Genomic DNA, 23733 nt, shown 5'->3' with positions numbered 1-23733 from the left:
AAAAAAAAAAAAAAGCAAAGTGTTCCATTTTTTTAATATTTTACTTTTACTAAATTGAATTTAGTTTAAAGATTTTAGAGATCCTGTGGCTGTAGTTAGACTTTTTTGTTTTTTAATTTTTATCCAACTTTTGAGACTAAATTGGAGTTTTGTATAAAGTCAACTTCAAAAATAATCTCCACCTTTATGCTTGTGGGTGTCTAATTTCTTTCTTTCACTCATTTTATTAAACTCAATAAGGACGAAGATGATAATGATCATTATAATGAAAAAGAGGTTTATCGATCATGGTAATAATTTAGAACTTTCAAATCCGCAGACTGGAAGTACTCCATTAGTCATGGTGTCATACAATGATATACTTGAATATTGACCTTTTGTCTCCGATAAAATCATAAATTATTGAGAAAAAAAAAAATTCTTTATTTCACTTGTAGTATTCAATTTTTTCTTCTATGGACACATTCTTACGCACATTTTAACACAATTTGCATATTTGTTAATGTATGATTAAATTTCATCACCTCCACATGAGTCCACCAATTACGTCATGTTATATATATGTGAATTTCAGTTAACTCATCTGATAAAATCTCATATCATCAAATAAGAAATATGGGTTTAAATCTCATCTATACCAAAAAATCAATTGGTATCTTACTCTAACGATAAAGAGCAATTATCAAGAGCTCATAGATTGAAACTATCTTTAAAAAAAAGTTATACATCTTATTTATTTTCATTTAACTTTAGTTACTTTATAAGAAAAAATTAAATATGTGATAAGTTGCCATTAAAAAAATATAAAATAGTACACTAAGAGTAAAACATAGGATTTTCATTCTACAATATATTATTATCAAAGCTCTCATTTACCACAAGATGATTTTCATTCTACATTATTATCATTATCAAGGAATATCATTGACCATATGAACCATCTCTCTTACATGATGATTACTTTTCTCCACCTCTTTGTTTTCCTTTCCTTCTTCCTTCATCTTAACGTACAAACCATACACATAGGAACAAAACCCCCAACAACAAAGTGCAGTGGACACCACTTTCACACCACCAAACTCATCCTTATATACCAATACCCCTCCCAAAACGTTGATGGCCATCAAGGCTGTCATGCAAATCCCTCCTGTTAAAGAAGAGGTCAAGAACACCATTCCTGCTGTGCCCATAAAGCATAGTTGCCAAGTGATTACATTGGAAAAGACTGTGACCCAGTACCAAGTAGGTCCCTTATCAAACAATTCTTGGCTTTCTTTCATCATTTCTGAAAATCCACCATCAAATGCCATCCCTATACAAGCCAATGCTGTGGCTACCACTTGCATCAGTAGTTGCATTTCCATCACCATTTGGTAGCAATAAACCTTCTTGTAAATCTTCTCCATGACAGGAAGATAGAGAGCAAATAACAATCCAGCACCTATTGTACAAAAAAAGCCTATGAAATATTTGGCACGAGATATATCGGTTGGTTTGTCATTGCTAGAAGACAAGGCTAAGAGCACAGAACTCAGGGTTAAGAGAATCACACAATTGAGGTTTGAGAATGTGACTTTTTGCTTGACAATCAAAACTGAGAGTATGAGATTGAAAACCAACTGAGAAGACAATAAGAGTGATGAGGTTGATACTGGCAAATAGGAATTTCCCCATGAGTAAAGAAGGTTGTTTATGCCTAACATGATGCCAACGAAAACTGATAAGATTAAGAGCCTTTTAGTGAAGTGAGTAAAGGGTTTTCTCTCTGTGCATTTAAGGAAATAAGGGAGGTAAATGGGAATGATAAGGAGAGGAAAGCCACCAGTTTGAACCCATGTAGACACCCACCTGCTTGAGCCTTTGTGATTGAAATAGAACTTTGAGAGCAAAGTTGAAGAGGTTGAACCCAAAAAAAGGCACACATAGTTCACCACCAAAAGGAGAAGATAGTTCTTGTTTGTCTTGGATTTGTGGTCTTCAATATGCTGTTGGTTCGAATTGTTCATCATGACTGCCAGTGATAATGAATCTTGTTGCTCTTCTTGTTTGGCCTCAAACTTCTTGCTGTTGTTGTTGGGACTTGAGGGAGTGGTGAGGGTGTTGTTGGTAAAGGTTTTTGAGAGAATTTGCTATTGTGGGCCTTGTGCTGAGGTCTCCATTTAAAGAGATTGATATCAATCTAGGAGAATCTCTGACGATGAGTGATGCCTTTTAAGTCTGATATGATGTTAGTGAAGTTGTTTGCTCAACTTAAGTAGTGAATGAGGTTTTACATTGGATGGTATGGAAGTAGTGGGGTCTATCAAAAAATTAAAAAAAGAAACTGTGGGATCTAACAAAGCTTTCGGCATGTAGGAGCTAGGTTGATTTAATTGGCTTAAGGCTTGAAAGAGAAGGGTCCAATGATTATAAAATTTGAATGCTTCAATCATCACCCTCAATCCCATATACTTCAACCTCTCAATCCCCATATATTTCAACTTCTTAAAGAGTGTAATAAGACTGCAAATGGGAAATTAATAATAAATAGTTATGAGATGTAATCATTAATGCATACTTTTGAAAATACACATAAATTTAATTGATTTGTTTTAATATTTATACATCGTTTGACTTTATTTTCTAAAGATATATAAAATTATATAAAAGATCTGAGATTTAATTTCCATCTATATCAAAAACTGATGTCTAGATTTGATGATAAAGAACTATTATAAAAAATGGACACCATAGATTAAAATTTTCTAAAAAAATATTAAATACACTTTAACTTATGCTCTTCAAGTATGATTAACAAAATCTATACATATAGAGTGAAGACTTACCTTAAAAAAAAAAAGTCCATTTCTTTTTATTTTGTAGTTCAACTGGTAAAATTTCTTTGTTGTCAAATAATAATTCTAGGATTTGACACCTGCTTATATAAAAAATCGATTAATATCTTGATTTAATAATTCAATAAATAAAAAAACAAACAAACAAATATTGTGGATATGATTATGACTAATGGGTGATGATCAACCTCGTGATGTATAAAATGATGTGCCTTAGGTGCATGCCATAACTCAAAAGCACTTCTTCTATGCATATGACTAATGCTAGTAGCCTAGTAGGGTATATGATTCGTCACATGAAAGACTAAAGAGACTTGCTGGATAAGAAGGAGGAAAAAGGTGAGGATTTCGGCAGAGAAAGGTCCAAAGCTTCAATGGAGTTTGGTAGGATTAGGATTGTTGAAAGCAAGGGAATCGTGATTTTGAAACGGCTATGTGGTAAACACAGCTAGACTTTTGCATGCATATATAGACAGATATATCTGTCATTAATACTGTTCATCAAAAAAAAAAATCTGTCATTAATACTGAGAGGACAACAAAGGATGGTGGCGTTGGCAGCTACAGCAGTATTACGGTTTCAGGTTATGTGGGTGTCTTACACGTGTCCTCTCTTTTCAGTTTTGGTCTCCTTTTCCACCCCGGCTTCTACCCGACTAGTAACGCCTTCTACTATTCTTCAGGGCCGTATTTTCATGAACAGCTTGATACGCGTTTACAAAATATTTTAATAGTTGAGGTAACTCAAAGATAATTACAATTCTTTTTTCTTTCAAAAAACCAACATGCGTATACCACAAAAAAAAAAAAAAATAAATAAATAAATAAAATAAAATAAAGGAAGAATAAGAAGAAAAACAGAGAATAAGATTCTGACATGTGATTATATTATTAGTATATCTTTTCATGTTACAAACTTTCAACAAATAAATAAGGGTATATTGAGAATAATAAGGGTATATTATGCATGCTATAATAGTTCATTTAATGAAATAGTTATTTGTGTGTAAAAACGATTCAATCATTTGCACACTAACTAGCAGCACTTTGAGTATTGTCTAATTATATTTATAGACTCTATAATTTATATCTAAACAAGTTTATGTTTGTGTATTTGCCAACAAATCCATATAAATATAAAACTTACCCGATCTTATTTTTATTACATGGATTAGTTATTACATAACAATAACAATAACTATTCTTTAAAAATTAATGAATGTGACTATTCCTTTTTTAAAGTAGTTGTAAACTTGTAATAGTTATCTTATGGTTCATGTAATAGGTTTTAAAATTAATATATTCACAAAAATATAATTATTCCTTATACATCATCTATTATTAGGAATTTAGGGGCTTTTTTTAAATTAAAAAAAAAAAAAAACTATTTGTATTCCTACATTGCATTGGTGATTCTATTTTTTTTTTTTTTTTTTTTTTTTTTTTTTTGTATTTCTATATACAAAATGACCATTAATTTGAAATATATACCAATCATTTGTATTTCTACATTGCGTTGGTTGTTCTTTTTTTGCATTTGTATATACAAAATGATTATTTTAAATATACACCAATAGTAGAATAGAACAATGTTTCAACTTTCAAGTTTGAAAGCCTAAAGAGAATTAATGTTGTCTAGACCAAATTGTGATCTACCATCAAAAGAAAAGAAAATCTTTTTAGAATTATAAACTTGTGTAAAATAAAGATAAACATACAAACATGTAAGTAAGAAAACATAAAAATAATGAGTATTAAGAAAATTTCATCTGCTTATGCCTCAAAGAGAAAGAGAGGGAGGGGGAGAGAGGACATTTATTTATGTTTTGTTTTGAAAGCTGCTTGCGCCTAAATTTAAGGAATGTGGATGATAAGTTATAGTAATAGTTTTATAGTTAGTGTGTTTTTTTCCTTCAAATTCAAAATAAAGAAGATGACATTAAAGAAAGAAAGAAAAAAAATGCGATTAGGAAGCCGGAAAATTATAAATAAATGGTAAATCTTTTTTTGTTTTTTGAGAAGGTAATAAATGGTAAATCTTGTTAAAGGAAAAAAAAAAAAAAAGGTGAAAATGTGTTTGAGTGATTGGAGGAATATAAGGGAGTTGGAGCAATTCAAAATTCTAAATACTTAGTTTAAAAACTAATAGGAGAGTGGTTCTATTTTATAGGCAATATTTTATGTAGGAGTTAGAAATGTATTTTTACAAGGTTGTCCTCTAGTTTTGTTTCTGCTTAAACTTAGAGTTTAGGGTATTTTTGAACCAACGAAATGTTCATTCCAAACAGGAGAAATCTCTTAAATAGTAGTATAAATATATAAAATTACTATTCCTAATATAATCCTTATTCAATGTATCTAACGTGTCCTAAAGGTTTTGGAGTGTACTTACTAAGAACACAAGTAGGTGCATTTAATGTTAAGTAATGTTTTTATACAAAGAGTCTTGGGTATCAAAAGGCGCCTTTAAGGTAGAATTTAATAATGGAGTCGAAACCACTTTTATAAGAAGTTAAGCCATTTTCAATCTAAATTTTTAGGGTCATGTTAATGAATATCTTTAGGGCAATTGTTAATAAACCATAATAGAAAAGTTTTAACACCACTTTTATGAGAAATATAAAAACTTGTCAACAATATTTATTGTTTTATTATTCTCGATAAAATGTTTTTAAAAATAGTTTTTAAACAAATGTCACATTTCCCAAATTTTAATTAACTTTTGCTATTTTTCGGTGTAGGTGAGACCCCTTGAAGTCTCCTTAATGAGTGCCTAAGGTACCTATTAATAAAAACCAAAAAATAAAGACAAGTTGTGCATTGTGGTCAAATTTTTAATAAATAAACTTTCAACAAATAAACTAAGATTTGGGAGTTTACTTATAACTAAGAGAACAAATTGATGCACTTAATGTTACGTAATGTTTTTATGTACTGTATTTTGTAAAGGGTCCTGGGTCTCAAATGGCACCTTCTAAGGTAGAATTTAATGATAGAGTCGAAACCACTTTTAGAAGAAGTCAAAACGAATTTCAATCTAGATTTTTATTAATTAACTTTAGATGTTTTTCAGTGTAGGTGAGACCTTTGAAGTCTTCTTAATGAGTGCTTAAGGTATGTATGTGTATTAACAAAACCCAAAATACAAAGACAAGTTGTAATATATATAAACACACAATTACAACAAATTTTTAATATATATAAACACACAATTACAATGATTTTTGAGTGCAAACTAATGAATTGTTGATAGTTATATTTTTATCTTTGAAAAGTGTGTGTTTTTAATTCATAATTGTATATTTGTTGTTTCTTAATATGTAACATTTTTCACTAAAGAACTAATCCAAAGGTAGTTAAAATTTATGTTGACTTTAGATGTATAGATTGTACATACATATTAGAAGAGGGCAAAAGTTTAACTCAAACATGCTTGGGATTATCTTGCTATATGTGGTGATTAAAGAGACTATTTATTTGTAGTTTTAATTACATGACTTCTTTATAAATTATGTGATTTGTTTAAATAAACATATAAATAGTCTTATAAATCATTATATAGTGAGCTAAAAAATATAGTTTCAAACATGGGCGGCATTACATTAAGGCCAAGGGGTTCAAATGAACCCCCTGACCTGGCCTAAACAAAATTTTTATGTATAAATTTTTTTTAATTTTTTCATTTTGACCCCGTAAAATAAAAATTTGAACACCCTAATCCTAAATTTTATTTAATCCCAATTGAAATAAGCTTGAAGTTAGATTATGATCATCTTAATTTTAATTTCACAATATTTTTACAATAATATGAGGTAAGGTGTAACTATTTTTATCTGGACCCACAACTAAAAAGATTTTTTTATCTACCTTTAACAATTGGTTACCTAGATTTTGTTGTGGAATTTTTTTGAAAGTATTGTGTCAGTTCCAAAAATTTTGCTCATTCATTAAAAAAAAAAATATATATATATATATATTTATATACATTCTTTCTAAGATTCTAGCTTACTTTACAGTTGACAATGAAATGAAGTTGTTTTTCCTTACACTTTTCTTCTTCATTAACAAAAAAATTACATCACTGTTATAACCAACAAATCTATATCTATATCTGTAATTTTTTCCTCATTCTTTCTATCTCTGTTTCTCCCATCTATTTTTTTTCTAATTTTTTCTTTTTATCTCCAATTTTAAGAGAGTGACTATGTCTATGTGTATGATTAAGAAGTCATCCACTTCAAAAGTAAAAACTTATATCAGTTATTATTTTTTTCTTAATTTCACATTTACTCCTAGTCTTACTCCTAAGTGTGTTGCTAGTCTTCTCCTTCTTTATCATATATTTTTATATAATTGATATTACATATATATATATAATAAGTTATTATTAAGTTGACAAAAATGTATGATTAGTAATTTAATTATATTAGTTTATGTATTCAATAGTTGTTGTTAATTGTACCTATTTTTTAATGGTTTTAGACTATTGTATAATATAGTTGTATTGTATACTAAATTGTATTTAGAATATTATTTTAGATTATTATATACAATATGGAAGTTATATCTATAGAAAAAAAGATTAATCATTTAATTTTTTACTTGCCCCTCATGACAAATGACAAGTTTTTAGCTCTGTCATTACTGACCCCTCTTGGAAAAAATCCTAGAACCGCCACTGGTTCGAAACATGTTTGGAGCCAAACTTTGTCCTTTGCTTATACAGTTAAATAACCATTTGCAAAAGTATTCAATTAGGAGTTGAGATAGGGTTGGAACTACATCTCCTCCATGTGGATTTGGTTAGCCCCAGTCGATGCTATTTTTGATTATTCAGATATAATGGTATAGGTACGTATCTGAGTGAATTAAAGTTCATAAAATTGACTGGTTTAGGATCTTATGAAGAATCATTAAGAGAATGTACGTAAAGTAGGTACTCGGTTCTGTTCAGTGACAATGAAGCTTACTATTCATAATACAAGGCATTTAGATTTAACATGTTATGTGATAATGTAAGTATGGAGGTTCTAATCAATCATCCTCTAACAGGAAAAAAAAATGTTGGTTTTATTATAATACTAGTATTAGCGGACAAAGCGCAAGAGACGTGTGTGTATTAATATTAAAACTCTATGACATTTAGAAACGTTAAACATTAAAGAAAATAAAATGCAGAATATGAACTGCATTTAGAAGAACTTGCCAGAATGCCCGTTTCTATAATAAAACTCTCCCCCTCTCTCTCTCTCATATGTTGTTGTTGTTTTTAGTATTTGTTTCTGCTAGGTTTCCATGCTAGTTGTTTGGTTGTATTTAGGTTCATCCACCATTATATATATGCGTGTGTTGATGAGTTCAAGTTAATGTAAGTATGTAACTATAAGCTATGTTATAAAACTTTTTTTATTTTATTTTTTTATATGGTTGGATTAAATTTTCTTCTTATACTCTACAAGCTTCTAAAATTTTAAGGTAATCTTAGATCAATAATTGTGGGTTTCAGCTAGTTCAATTGGTAAAGTCTCTAATTGTTGAATAAGATATTTGAGGTTCAATTTCCGCCTACATCAAAAACTGATCGGTTTAATGATAAATAACTATAAACTTCAAAAAAAAAAAATTATGTTATCCAACAAATATTTAAACTTCAAATTTTTGTATTTAAAATTTTGTATAAAAGATGAACTTCTAAATAGAATAGTAAATGAGATTGATTGGCACAAAACTTGATATATATATATATATATATTAAGAATATAAAAAAAAAACATATAATTTAATGATGAGATTTTTAAAACATTAAACCGAAAATTTTATTAATGGATAGTGTGATAAAATAGACTTAAAACTTCCAAATTTTTTAAGTGTAATAGACAGTGTGAACATCTCACAAGTTAAACAGTGTCCCCCCGGGACCTCTATACTCTGTTGTATTGTTTTGGTTCCCACTTCCCAAGATGTATTTAGGATATTAAAAAAAGAAGCCAGCCTCACGTGAATTTGTGGATGGAGGTTAGAACAAATTTAGTCTTCAGGTGAGAAGGGCCTAACCATTAACAATTGGTGGACATGAACTGGTATTTTCCGACTCTTTAATTTCTACCTAAATTTTAGTACACAGTTTCCTAGAGCCTTACAGGAATGGAACCACTAGTATTACAAAACTAACACCTTGTATTTTGTAATACTCTTCTTCTTTTTTTATTTTTTAAAGATCCATCTTCCTATCTTGGTGTGGGTTTGCCAAATCATTTCCACAACTCAATCTTTTTCTTTTTGCTTATTTACAAAAAAAAAAAAAAAAAAAAAAAGGGTAAGTGAGCAACCTAGTTGACGTCTTCTACCTCGACGTGATTATGATGACAACTTACTTATTGAGCTCGATCCTACAGGAGTAAAGGATCCTGATCACTAGTGAGTATGAATTAAGAACATAAAAATTTTTTCCTAGACGCTTCCCATTACGGGATTTGAATTTAAATCTTATGTGAGGGTCCTTTTTTGGACAGTATCCAGGCCCAAGTTGAAGCAAGGATCCTGGGCCTTTAAGTTGTTGTTTAAAGGGACTGAGCTTGGTTTACCGCAACGAAATGGGCTGTTTACAAACCAAGTGGTGCACAGAGCAAGAATCCTACAATACGTACATACTAGCAAGCAAGAATATATATGTATTGAACAGTAAGAAACAGTAAAGGAACAATGTAATAAAGAGAGAGACAAATATATTGTTAAGAATCCTTAAAACACTATGAAATATTTCATTACTTTCTTTAGTTGTAAATCACAATGTGTTTACTAAGACGTGTTACAAAGTCCAAATAAACTCAAAAATTATAGATTTAGATGACTATCTAAGCCTCTAAGACTTGCAAAGTTTGAATCCCTTTGAATCCAAGTATGCTCTATAGTGGTTGTTTTGGGATACCGGACGATATTTCTCTTTCTTTTACTACTTTTTTTGAGTTTTTAACAGAGTTTTCTTAATGATCCCGTTATGATTCACTATTGTTGAATGCCCCTTCAATGTTGGCTGCTTCTCCCTTTTATAGCATCATTTTAGGGTTTTGGGGTACCACTGATTCCCCTCCTCTGCTCCCCTGAGTACTAGAGCCCATGTTGTGCTAGCCACTCTACTGACTAGTCCTTTCCTTATTTCTTATAGTTTTCTTCTTTCGGTACTGTTTCCCTAAAAGTTTCTTGTTGACTTTCCATTCTGGGGTGTCCTTAGAGGGCTAACCTCCAATCTCTCTTCCCTCAAGGCTTCTAAACCTTACCTTTTCAGATTCAGCTTTTTGGCTATCCTTTTTTTTGTCAATTTTCCCAAGTGAGCCGAATCCATTCCTGTCAGGTTAAAGGTTTTCCCGGCTATTTCTCTTTATAATTCTTCTTTCTGGGTTGCCCTAGGTACCAGCCCCTTGTTCATGAATTATTACTCTTTAAGCCTTCTGGTTCCTTTCTGCATCTTTAGGTGATTGAGAATGACGTATTTGTCCTTCGTTCCATATGCTTCTTGGTGCTCTTTTTGAACTGTCTCAATCTCATCCTAGCTGTGCTGCACGTTCCGAGGATCCCGAGCCCCTAGCAGCCTCTAGGTATCCCAGCCTAATTCTTCCCACTGGACTTCCTTTGATTTTCTGATCTTGACAGGCTGAGCTTTTTTTCCTTTCTTCCCTTCATTTCATGGGCCCTAAGGCTTGTCCTTTTGTGGGGTCTGGGTTTTAAATCTTTTTTAATGGACTTGTGCCATCATTTTCTCTTGTGGTGAGCTCAACCCTTTTATATGAGGTTCACCCAATGTGTTATTTTAAGCCTTGGTGTTATAACTTTTTAGACCTCAACAAATCTCTACCTCCTAAACTCTTAATACTGGACTAACCACCCACAGTGGGTCCACCACTCAATCATATTTATTTAGTGCTTGTAGTTTTTAGATAAATACTAGTACTATATTTAAGTCAACAATCAACTTCTTTAATGCTCATTAAATAATCAACAAAATTTGAAGAACAATATTATTTACACGCATGTGGTCAATGATAATTGATATTATGATCCGTTTGGATTGAGAGAGAAGAAGGAGAAGTAGAGTAGATTTAGCACAAAATTAATTTTTTTTTAGGTAACTCTTCTCTACTCCCCTCCACTCCCCCCTCCATCCAAACAGGCTATTAGGGGTTACTACTAATTTATTATTTTGTGTTTTGGATTGTTTTTTTAAATTTGTGTTTTTGATAAATACAAAATACAGGTGAAACTTCTTTAAGTTAATGCTCATTAAATTATCAACAAATTTATTATGTTTGTCTTTTTTTGGCATTGCACCGCTCCCGATTAGGCCTGTTCAAGAATTCACCGATGCCGACAAAACCGCCCGAAACCGTGCCGATCTGACCATTGAAAGCTCCACCGAAGGTTCTCAGCGCGATGATCGGTAGGCTTTTTCCGTTACCGAAGTCAGCCGGTGCGGTGGTCGGCAGCAAGATCTGCAAACCGAAGGGAAACCGAACCGAACCGAGATATATATATATATTTAACTTATACATATATAATATATAATCATAGTTTTAAAATAAAAGAAATTGAGAGGGAGAGAGAGAGAGTACTAGTTTGGTGTGAAACTGAAAGAAGCAAAGGAAGAAGAAGGCAAAATAGGGTTTAGGTTAATTTAGTTAGAAACGATGCCGTTTCATTTATTTATTTATTTATTTTAAATCTGATTCAAAATGACGTTGTTTTGGAACCATTTAAAATTTTTACTATCAAGTTCAAAACGGCGTCGATTTAGTGTTAGAATTAAAAAAAAAAAAAAAAAAAAAAAAAAAAAAAAAAAGGAACGCCAGGAACGACGTCGTTTTATTTAGAGGTTAGGTTAAATTTGAAAAATCTTTAGTTAGATGCAGACCTCTCCTCACTCTCTCTCATTCGCCTCTTCTCTCTCTCTATTTCTCTCTCTCTCTATCTCCCACCTACCTCCGCCGCTCGTCACCACTCACCAACAACGTCTTCTACAGCTTGATGGCAATGTTCTCCAAGCTTTCCTCTCTCTTCTCTCCTCTATCATGGCTGTTATATAGAAATTTCTAGAGTATGTTTTGATGCTCAGTAACAAGTATGTGAATTTGTATAATGCTCAATACCTAGGCTACCTCTCCTTGGCTTCTTGCTATGCTTCTATAAATATTGGGAATTTGTTTGAAAATTTTGTGTGGAAATTTGATATATATATATATATATATATAGAACATCTGAACTTTTTTATTTTGAATATTTGGGTTGTTTGATAATTTTGTGTGGCTTGTTTGAGGATTGATTTGTTTTATTTTTTATTTTTAATTTATATGTTTGTTTTATTTTTGCACCAAACTAACCGCACCGCACTGTTAGGGTGAACCGAAACTGGAGTAGACCGGTTCCTGCCCCTTTACATGTGAGGTGCGATCAAGCATGAGGGAAACTGCACCCTATAGGTGCGGTGCAAAAATTCCCCCCATAACCAACCGCACCGCACCGTGTACAACCCTACTCCCGATCGGTGTTTCATGTTTTGTAATTTTACACTGCCTCAAAACTACAAACTGGGTTGGGCTTTTTTTAAGCCCTTTTTCAGGTTGAGGTTTTTATTTTTATTTTTTTTAATAACAAGAAAAGGCCAATCAAATATACACCATAATAATTCATCAAAAAATATATATACATATATACATCATAATCCCTTTTTTTTTTCTTGTTTTAATCCAACTTTTATTGTTTAAACCATATTCTTATTTGGTTTGACTTACTTTTTTTTTTTGAGAATCACTCATTGAAGGTTTTTTTTTTTTTTAGAGAGAGTTTCAACCTATGACATCTGTTCCTAATGATAATTTTATATCATCAGACCAAGACACCAATCAGTTTTTGGTGTAGGTGGGGATTGAACCCCAGATTTTTTATTCAACCATCAAAGACTCTACCAATTGAACTAGTTGAAACCCACATGCAACCATGAACCAAGACACATTTGGCTACCTTCTCCAAAAAAAAAAAAAAAAAAAAAAAAAGACACTATTGACTATACTAGATATACACTCATCCAAATGTGTGTGTGTGTGTTTTTTTTTTTGAATGAATCAACAGGAATTTACAATTACAAATATCCACCTCCAAAAAAAAAACACCTATTTTGAATATCACTCGCAAATTCTAAATACATAATAATAATTTGACAACTTCAACATGATTCTCAAAAAAACAAAAAAAAATTGACAACTACCAACATGCAAGCGCAACGCGTTATAAACTTATAATAATAATAATAATAAAATCTAAGATTCTAACACACTTAAACAAATAGTCACATACTTGAATTTTACAATTTTACACGTACTCATCCAACCTAATTACCTAATAAATATTCAGATAATAATTTTACAATTCAAATGTAAGGAGAACCGTTCATAAATTTCACAAAAATCGTTTATAAAATTCAAACAATCTCTTCTCAGCCTTACTCATGACTTATGGGGGCGCACACACATACACACTCATAAAACAAATAGTCACGTATTACAAATTTACACGTCATTATCCAATCTCAGGGAACCAAAATTACACAATCACCACGTATCGGCATATTGCAAGTTTATTGGTACAAGTATATAGACACCTCATTTTATAAACATTAAAATTTTCAATTTTCAATCCTTTCTAGTGCTAAGAAAAAAAAATGAAATAGTAATATATATAAATCCAATAATTATGAAAAAGATGATTTAAACTGTATATCTCTCAATTGAAAACACCAAAAAGTGTAAGTTGAACTACAAGATTTATTGTAACAAAATTTCACAAGGGTGTGAAATCCCATAATTGACATTTACCCCAAAATTCAAACACATGTGGTCATTATGCAATCAAGAATATATTGATTTTTTTTTTTTTTTTTGGGGGTGCAAAATAGTGCTTTTATGAAAGATTAATTTTGATTGATCAAGAACAGTCTTACTATAGACATGCATGCTTAGGATTATTAATGTCCTTAAAAAAAACTGATTATAATTTAATTGATATTAGTTTGAATTTTTAATAATGGTAGACATTTAAGCACTAGATAATTCTAAGTAGATAATGCTGAATTCTTTTAAGTATTTACGATAATTATTTTATCTTATTGGATAATGTAATTATTTTGATTAATTGAATTTTAATTGTTGAAGAACATAATTAATCAAGAAATAGTCGAAATAAGTTGAAAACCATGGATAATCACTAAAATTAATGAAAAAATTCAGATAAAAATAAAAATCTCTACAAATGAGATTTTGAGTGTGTATATATATATATATATATATATAGTTTTTTGAGAGAACAGTAATTAGCCCTTTGGCAGATAATTTTTTAAATGAAAAATAAATAATTATGTAAATAATTCAATAAATCACACATTGTCTACTTGGATTATCTTGTTCTTGCATGCATAACATTATCTCCAATTCAAATCAACAGAAATAAGTTTTTTGTTAAATTCTAAATAATCTTTTAAATAACCAATTAAAAACTAAATGAATCTTATGCATGCATGTCAATGGTGAAAACATCCTTTAAATAATAAAGATTGGTCTATTGTATACCTTGATAAAAAAATTTAAAAAAAAAAAAAAATTTTGACTTTTGACTCCTAAAAGTGAAAAGAACCATTTTACACTTAAATTCATTGAAGGCTTCATATAATATCTATTTTTTTTATATAGAGTTTCAACCTATGACATTCGCTTCTAATGATTGCCCTTCTTTATTATTAGACTAATATACCAATTGATTTTTGGTGTAGATGAGTATTAAACCTCAAATCTCTTATTTAAACATCAAAAACTTCATTAATTGGACTAACTGGAATCCATATAAGATCAATTTTAATATTGGCTCAACTATGAAATGTTTCACCTATGTGAAGTGAAAATTTTACCCCCTAGTAATACTTGGGTTTAAAAAGGATTTTAATGGTTATGAAATAGGATGTCTACATAAAAGGGGGGGGGGGGGGGGGGGGGAAGTCTTGCAAATACTTAGAGCTACATTCTGTTGTAAGTTTTTTTCATTTAAGACCATTTGTAATAACATGTTTGGATATTTATGAGAATCATACCCTTGTCATTATATTTTTTTTGACAAATTTACAATTTTGGTCCGTAAGGGTTTAGAGTTGTTTTTTATTTTAGCCATTTAAATTTCAAAATTTTCATTTCAATGCTTCATTTTTTTTCCCCTCATATTAGCCCTAACTTGCGAGATCGGCTCCATTCCTATTCTCTCTCCTTTTTTTTAAGGGGAAAGACATGTGGCTACTAAAAAATCCAAGTGTTAGAACATAACCTCGTTAAATACAATTTTCATCTTATTATCTCTCTCTCTCTCTCTCTCTCTCTCTCCTATGTCACCAAGCTATTGTATTTCTCTTTGGGAGCAAACAAAGGGATTGTTTAGTAACCACGTATCTTTCATCTTAAAAAAACAGGAGAGAACGAGAGATTTTTAAATGGGAGGAGAGTTGGTCCCAAATGAAACTATTGGCAAATAGCCCGAATACCAAAAAATGTTGTGATGGAATTGGGCCTTAACAATAACAACAACATTTCTTGTAGTGGCCACATTAGGCTTATATTCGTATGGTCCAATATTCTGAACAAAAGGCCCACAAAATAGAGAGGTGGTGTCTGAGAAGGGTTTTTTGGCGCGAAACCGTTGGGTCCCTCTCCTTATTTTCCCGCCATATCTAGCCCCCTTTCCTTAGAATTCAGATCTCTCAGAAACTCACTCAGAGTGAGAGAGAAAGCTAGGGTTTCTGAATCCGACTCAGAAGAAGAAAATGGAAGCATTTGGTGGTTACTTCGTCGATGAAAAAGCCGTTCGAGTCGAAACCATTTTCCTCGACTTCCTCCGAAGGTTTCTTCTTTCGCTTTTCCAACTGTGAACTCTTCAAATTTTGAAAATTTTTGTGTGTTTTTGTGTGTGTATATATATATATCTTTGTATTTTTTTGTGAAATTTGTGGATGGAATTTCAGCTTTAGGGTTGGGAATAATGCGGCGGAGCCGTACTACGAGGCGGAGATCGAGGCGATGAGAGGGAGCGAGTCGAGCACGATGTTCATCGACTTCTCGCACGTGATGCAGTTCAATAATCTTCTCCAGAAAGCCATTTCCGACGAGTACTTGCGGTTCGAGCCGTATTTGAAGAACGCTTGCAAGCGGTTTGTGATGGAGCAGAGGCCGACTTTCATCGCTGACGATAACCCTAACAAGGATATCAACATTGCCTTCTTCAACCTCCCAATTACTAAGAGGTATATATTTTTTTTTTTTGAAATGATTTGTATTGAGCAATTGGGTTTTTTCTTCAATTATGGAATGTGCTTGTATTGTTTTGTTTTTTTCTTTGAGTTGAGTTGTGTATTGGGTGTTATGAGAAATCGAGAAGATTGCTTGCTAGTTGATATGGGCAATGGTGACAAGGTGATATATTTCTATTAGGAATAAGTTTTTGGTGAAAGAATATATGATCTTTTGGAAATTGACAATGGTTAATGATAAATTATCGATTGTTCCAAAGGCTTAAATTGATAGAAAACGGTGAATTTAATTACTTAATCGTATTTCTAACACTCCCCCTTCACATGTGATTTTTAACTTTTTGATGGAAGAGTAGAGATAGACAAGGTTTAAACTTAGGACCATCTACACTGATGCCATGGTCCCTAAAAGCTTAAGGTGTTAGGAAATAATGAATTTAATCATTTAACCATAATTCTAACAATACATGCCTGTAAATTTTAATGGTTTTTGAGCTTTTATATCTTTTGCCCATAGGTTGAGGGAATTAGCTACAGCGGAAATTGGAAAACTTGTATCAGTGACTGGAGTGGTGACTCGCACAAGTGAGGTTCGACCAGAGCTTCTCCAAGGGACTTTTAAGTGCTTGGAATGTGGGAGCATCATAAAAAATGTTGAGCAGCAGTTTAAGTACACTGAGGTGGGTCTGAAGTAGTAATTACTTTGTTGCTAATTTGAACTAAATAGTGTTTCAGTGTTGTGTACTGAGCACAATGGTTGATTGTAAACATATATTCATTTGTGTTGACTGTGAGGTTGCAGCCAACAATATGCGTGAATGCAACCTGTGCAAATAGAGCAAGGTGGGCGTTGCTTCGGCAAGATAGCAAATTTGCAGATTGGCAGAGGGTAAGAATGCAGGAGACTTCCAAAGAGATACCTGCAGGTTCCCTTCCCAGATCACTGGATGTTATTCTGCGCCACGAGATTGTTGAACAGGCCAGGGCTGGTGACACGTAAGATAAATTTACTTTCCTGGATTCATGTTGGCTCACTTAATTTGCTTTAATGTCTTTGTTCTGCTTAATACAATAATCTTTTGGTTAATTTGATGACCTAACCTCCAATTTTTGCTCGATTTTCCATGTCCATACAGGGTCATCTTCACTGGCACTGTGGTTGTGATACCAGACATAATGGCATTGGCATCCCCTGGAGAGAGAGCAGAATGTCGTCGTGAAGCTGCTCAGCGCAACAATTCCTCTGTTGGAAATGAAGGTGTGAGGGGCCTTCGATCATTGGGAGTGAGAGACCTCTCCTATCGCCTTGCCTTTATTGCCAATTCAGTTCAGGTTGGTCATTGAGTGGTTTGTTATGAGCTTCTCTTTTAGTATAGTTACAAGAGATGTCTTTCTATGATCTTTGTTTCATAAATGCCTCTTTGTTCAGATTGCTGATGGTAGAAGGAATACTGACATCAGGAATAGAAAGAAGGATGCTGATGAAGAAGACAGCCAGAAGTTCACAGTTAGTTCATTGATCCATTGTCTCCACTAGTTTTCTTATAGGTCCCTGTTTGCCTGAGAAGTAGTTACGTTGATCTGTTTCTTGATTGCTCTATGTTGCATAATCTCCAGCTAATAGAATGCTGTTACTTGACTTCTTTGATGTTAAAATATGCTCATGATTCGAGTTAATGCATGTAGAATCTCCATCTTGGCTGATTATGTATGTAATGTGCAAAGTATATTGTATGCCTCTCAAGAGGATCCCAGTCGGCAATATTAAACTCTTTTCAGAATGTCTTCAATATTTTGATGATTCATTTCCCTGGCTCTCATCATATTTATATAAGAAGCTTTGCATTGCTATGTTCCATTAGATTTTAACACTTATATATTTGGAAAAATACCTCATAATTATGGTTATTTTGTTAATATGGCAGGCAGAAGAACTAGATGATATTCAAAGAATGAGAAACACTCCCGATTTTTTCCCTAAGCTTGTTGATAGCATAGCTCCAACTGTGTTTGGACACCAAGATATAAAGCGAGCAATCCTTCTTATGCTTCTAGGTGGCGTTCACAAATTTACTCATGAAGGCATCAACCTAAGAGGTGACATCAATGTCTGTATTGTTGGAGATCCCAGTTGTGCTAAGTCTCAGTTCCTCAAGTATGCCACTATTTCTGCTTTTTATCATTTCAACTATCATGTTTTGTACTTTTGTACAAACCACTTACATATGCTGGGATATGAATTCACAGGTACACTGCAGGCATAGTTCCAAGATCTGTTTACACATCTGGAAAATCCTCCTCCGCTGCTGGGTTGACTGCAACTGTGGCCAAAGAACCAGAAACTGGTGAATTCTGTATTGAGGTAGAATTTAATTTATGTTTACCCTTTTGTAAATTTGATCCATGAATTGTATTGGATCCTGTTAGTCACAGTACCTGTGTTGGGTTAGCAGGGAACTAGAAGACCATTTTCATCAAACTGCCAAAGTTTGATATTTTTATTGTCCAAGTTTGTTGACATTATCAGAGGGGGTCTATACCTTTGGATCAATAGTTTTCTCAATTTGATCCCAGGGCCGGCTCTAGTATGAAAGCAAGTGAGGCGGTCGCCTAAGGCCCCAAGTAGAAAAAGGCCCTTAAATTTTGGCCAATACAATAATTTTTTATATTATAAACTTATTTATTAAGCCCAAAAATATTAGCCAATAAATAAAATAACATTTTTTATCAAATAAAAAACAAGAAAAAAGAGAGAAAAATGCTACGTCCACAACATTTTTCACAACAAATCCTAAATAGAAGGTTGTTACTGGCTGTTATTAGTGGGGAAAAAAGTAATTTCAATGGTGGGTTTAAATTAGAACCAATAACAACTTAATATTTAGGATTTGTTGTGAAAATATTGTGAATATAACACTTTTCACAAAAAAAAAAATAAAAAAGCAATATACAAAGAATTTCACAACAGTTGAGCTAGCAAATTTTTACTAGTTTTCATCTAAGTCTACCACTAACATCACATTTTTATTTACCATTACCAATCTGCCACATCAACAACTGTGCAAAGTTTTGTCAATTTTTTTGTGTCTATAGATTTTCTAAAGAAAAAAAGATTTTACATGGTTAATTAATAATTTTGCATCTAAAACAAGATTATAGAATTTAAGTAATATTAATTTTTTTATAAAAAAAAAAATCATATTTAAATATATGAAAAGTCTCAAGTCAATTTTCGCCTAAGGCCCCTAAATGCATCAAGCCGCCTTTGTTTGATCCATTACTAGGATATTATTTATGATTTTCTTTACATTGTATAAGTCAAAGGGCTAGGAAACAAAGGTCTGAGATATTTCCCAACAGAGGCAGATGGTGATTTAAGCTGTCTGGAATCAGTTAATCAAACTTATAATCATTTTAGTAGACATATCATAATTAAGTGTGATGGGATTTCCAAAAACTGAATAATTTGAACAGTAAGATTTTAGGCCAAATATCTTGTACCCTTGATTTTTTTTTTCTCATGCACTTATGATTCCTAAAACAAATTCCATTAGCCATCGCTAGTGACTCAACAGCATTACTGCATTCTCTACTAAAATATTAATGTGATTCATATGCAAGTAGTCCAAGCAATGTAAGACTTAAATATTCTTTTGCAATGCTTGTCAAGTGTGAAATCATCAAGCTTGCATGTCATTTTTCAATTGTACTGTCTTGTGTCAAACTTGTTAAGGGAAACATTACATTGTGTTGTGTAAGATTTCTAAATTAAGCCATTAGTTTTGTTAAAAGGAGAACTGTTGGATTTGCATTGGCCATCACAGAAGAGTGGAACTGGGACTTGCAAGCCCCATCACTAATATTAAGAACATGATGTATATACTAGCTTGGTAATGAAATGCAATAGCCGTTGACATGCTTAATCTGGATGCAACTCACTGGGCTCAAACATCCATCAAGAGGAGAAAGAAAATATGAGTGTACAAAGCAACATAAGTGTGAACTACAATAGAGTGTACAAAGCAAACATCTATGAGAAGGAAAGGATGCTTGCATTTTGAATTTTCTTTTTGGCCTCGTCATGTGTCTAATATCTATGCACATCAAGCAATGTTTTATATGGTCTGATATATCTCATCTGATTTTAATTTCAGGCTGGTGCACTGATGCTTGCTGACAATGGCATTTGTTGCATTGATGAATTTGACAAAATGGATATCAGAGATCAGGTAATTATTTTATTGATTTATTTAAAACAAATTGGCATTTTATGCATAGAGCAATTTCAGATATCTAATATGTAAATGGACTTGAAGGTGGCAATTCATGAAGCCATGGAGCAACAGACAATAAGCATCACAAAAGCAGGTATACAAGCAACACTAAATGCTCGGACATCAATTCTTGCTGCCGCCAACCCCGCCGGGGGGCGATATGACAAGTCTAAGCCACTTAAGGTAAGAATATTGTTACAGCTGATGGGGCACCGTGCAAGTGTTCTCAAAAGTGCATGGGTTTTTGTCCTAGTCTTTCACCCTTTTTATATTTTCTGTTGTTGCATGAGAAACGTGAGTCCTAGTCTTTACAGTGGCGTGACTGATTAAATTTGAAGTTTTTATTTATGATGGCTAATCTCTTTAATTTATATTTTCTCAGTATAATGTGGCTCTTCCCCCTGCTATTCTTTCAAGATTTGATCTGGTATATGTTATGATTGATGATCCAAACGATCAAACTGACTACCACATTGCCCACCACATTGTGAGAGTACATCAGAAGCGTGAAGATGCACTCGTTCCTGCCTTCACAACTGCAGAGCTGAAACGTTATATTGCTTATGCAAAAACTCTGAAACCCAAGGTCTGCTGTTTACAGTTTTCTCACTCATCAGGCTGTTTTTTGTCAGGAGAAGCTTCTTTAGCCAATGTGCTCTGCTTCTGACAGTGTTTATACTAATGCAGCTAACCTCAGAAGCTAGGAAACTGTTGGTGGACTCTTATGTTGCTCTCCGTAGAGGCGATACAGCTCCAGGGAGCAGAGTTGCTTATCGCATGACAGTAAGGCAGCTGGAGGCACTGATCAGATTGTCAGAAGCCATTGCTCGAAGTCATTTGGAAACACAGGTGTTTTAAGTTTGGCAACTTATTAATATGCATTGTGATTGTAATACATTCTGCATTACACTTAAAGAGATTCTCTTTTGCAGATACATCCACGTCATGTTAATGTAGCGGTGAAATTGCTAAAAAAATCCATAATCAGGCAAGAAAATAATGAAAATATGTTGAAGATCCTCTTTTGTCTTTCTCTCTCATGTAGTTTTTAGGCTATAACGTGTATTCTATTTTGCCATGTAGTGTGGAGTCTGGCGAGATTGATCTGTCAGAGTTTCAAGATGAAATTCGTGATGATGGCAATGTTGGTGGTGATGGAAATGACGGAACTGGTCCAGATGATGCTCAACCAAGCAACTCTACAGCTGAGCCAGCTTCTGGGGATGTTGGTGAGATCACATTGCCCATGCTACTTATTTAAATTATTCATTGTTAGACTTACATAGACAACCCATCCATTCTTTTTAATTGTTTTATGATGTGCAGAAAGTGGAGCAGGGTCTTTAAACCAACAAGGGAAGAAACTTGTGATCACGGATGAATATTTTCAAAGGGTTACCCAAGCTCTAGTTATGCGCCTTAGACAGCATGAAGAAACTATAACGCAAGAAGGTAAACCAAATGCACCCTTTGCTATTTATTGTTTTAATAGATCCTTGAATATCTCATGAAAGGCAATATTCAACAAAACATGTGCTGCTTTAGAAGTTGTTCATGGTTTATTAATTCTTCATCATTGTAATCCATGGCCTTGAAATATTTTGTGGGCTTCATTTTTGCAGGGACTGGGCTGGCTGGAATGAGACAGAGGGACTTGATTCAATGGTATGTGGCTCAGCAGAATGAGAAAAATAACTACAGCTCCATGGAGGAGGCAGCAACTGAAGTTTCCAAACTTAAAGCTATTATAGAGGTAAATCAACAGCAATCTTGCATCCTACCAAGTATTATAGGATCAAATGAATTAAGAAAATGGTATCTGTTAATTTTACATAACAAGTGCTTTGTAATGCAGAGTTTGGTACGAAGGGAAGGCCATTTGATAGTGGTATATGATGGTAGGCAAGCAGCAGAGGGTGAAGCTGCAGCGCAGCCCACATCTGTATCTAGAAATGACAGAATTTTAGCTGTTAATCCAAATTATGTCATCGATTGAGGAGGCAAAGCTTTTAAGACTATGAAACCACTTCATCTATGGTCTCGACACTTCGTAGTTTTCTTCATGTAACTTAGCCATGTGTTCTGCAGCAAGTTAGGCTCTACAATTCTATGGTGGATCTGGTACAGATGAAAGTTTGGTGCCATCAACAGCCTAGTGCGTCTTAGACAGTTTACTAATGAAAGGAAGTATGGTTGCCTGACTGATTATTTTTCGATGTTATCTAAAGTACAGCTGGCTGCTGCTGCAAGAGCTGAATTTTTCTAGTAATTTGTTGTAACTTATGTCAGTGGTGCATCTCCTTGAATCTTAATCTATTTCATTGTGAGATTGAGTTTCAAGCCGTTAATTGTAACATTTTTTTTTTGTTTGCTGAAGTGTTTATTGTAGCAGTTTCTTCAATCTTTTAGTACTATAACCAGCTATGCGGAAACCTCAATTTAGGAAAAATCCCATATTTGATTAAAGTAAAATGCTTCAATTAAGCATAAAGCGACACCTAATTAACTCACTTGGAAAGCAAAATTTCATACAAAAGTAATTTCAAGGGACTTCTAGCTCAATTTAGGCCTCTTGGTTGGTATTTTTAACGTAGATTTTCATTCAAGATTCAAATTCTCTCCATTGTAAATATCAAATTAAAAAAAAAAAAATACAAGAGTAATTAATTCAATTAAAATGCAATTGCACATGCATTTGAGCTTTCATGCAATTACAAGTGTCTTTTACCCAAAGAGACAGCTCGCCTAAGAATTGGTTTCTCCCCAAAAAAAAAAAAAAAAAAAACCTTATGAATGCTCCTCAACTAACTATATCATAATTGGACCCACTTTTTAAAGAGAGATTTATTTGATAACTTGTTTTTAAACGCTCCATCTTGCCAAGCAAGCCACAACAATTCTAAATTGTTAGGGGGCATGATATGATCAATTTTCCAAAGAGAGTTAGAAGTTACTATTAGTCGGCAACAAGCTTGTCTTTTGAAGACACTTTTATTTTCAAAATTATCATTAATAGAGGAATGACTATTCTTGGGAAGATTGACTTAATGATGAGAATGATAGGGGAGAGGCATGGTGTAGATGAGTTCTAAGCTTATGGGAGTGAGGGTGTCAAGTTGGAGTTTTCTCTAATTGGGGGGCACATATCTAAAAATGATCACATGTCACTTTCGTGTCCCATTCAATACATTGAACCAAAGCTAATCTTTTCAGGCCACTCTCATTTTGATTCAAGAAATGGTGCAAATTTGTTGATGTAGTGTGTGGCTTGACATACCATCCCACACAATTTGGT

The 23733-nt window shown here is 32.9% G+C and overlaps 2 protein-coding genes across 2 annotated transcripts; one reads left to right on the top strand and one right to left on the bottom strand.

The window, feature by feature from the left end:
• Positions 1–814: 814 nt before the first annotated feature.
• Positions 815–2331, bottom strand: LOC126706931 (probable purine permease 4). The gene has a single exon (XM_050406513.1). The coding sequence runs from the start codon at positions 2007–2009 to the stop codon at positions 912–914; it is 1098 nt and encodes a 365-aa protein (XP_050262470.1). The 5' UTR covers positions 2010–2331; the 3' UTR covers positions 815–911.
• Positions 2332–15591: 13260 nt separating this feature from the next.
• On the top strand, positions 15592–22839 carry LOC126706014 (DNA replication licensing factor MCM6). Its single transcript, XM_050405274.1, has 17 exons — positions 15592–15758; positions 15880–16158; positions 16682–16844; positions 16967–17160; positions 17301–17496; positions 17594–17671; positions 18090–18319; positions 18412–18526; positions 20319–20393; positions 20481–20621; positions 20821–21024; positions 21126–21287; positions 21371–21426; positions 21522–21667; positions 21765–21890; positions 22061–22191; positions 22294–22839. Exons 1-17 carry the CDS (start codon positions 15682–15684, stop codon positions 22432–22434), a joined length of 2514 nt encoding a protein of 837 aa, XP_050261231.1. The 5' UTR covers positions 15592–15681; the 3' UTR covers positions 22435–22839.
• The last annotated feature ends 894 nt before the right edge of the window (positions 22840–23733 follow it).

Source organism: Quercus robur, chromosome 11 (assembly GCF_932294415.1).
Source record: "Quercus robur chromosome 11, dhQueRobu3.1, whole genome shotgun sequence".
NCBI lineage: Eukaryota > Viridiplantae > Streptophyta > Magnoliopsida > Fagales > Fagaceae > Quercus > Quercus robur.
This window is presented reverse-complemented; position numbering and strand designations above follow the sequence as displayed.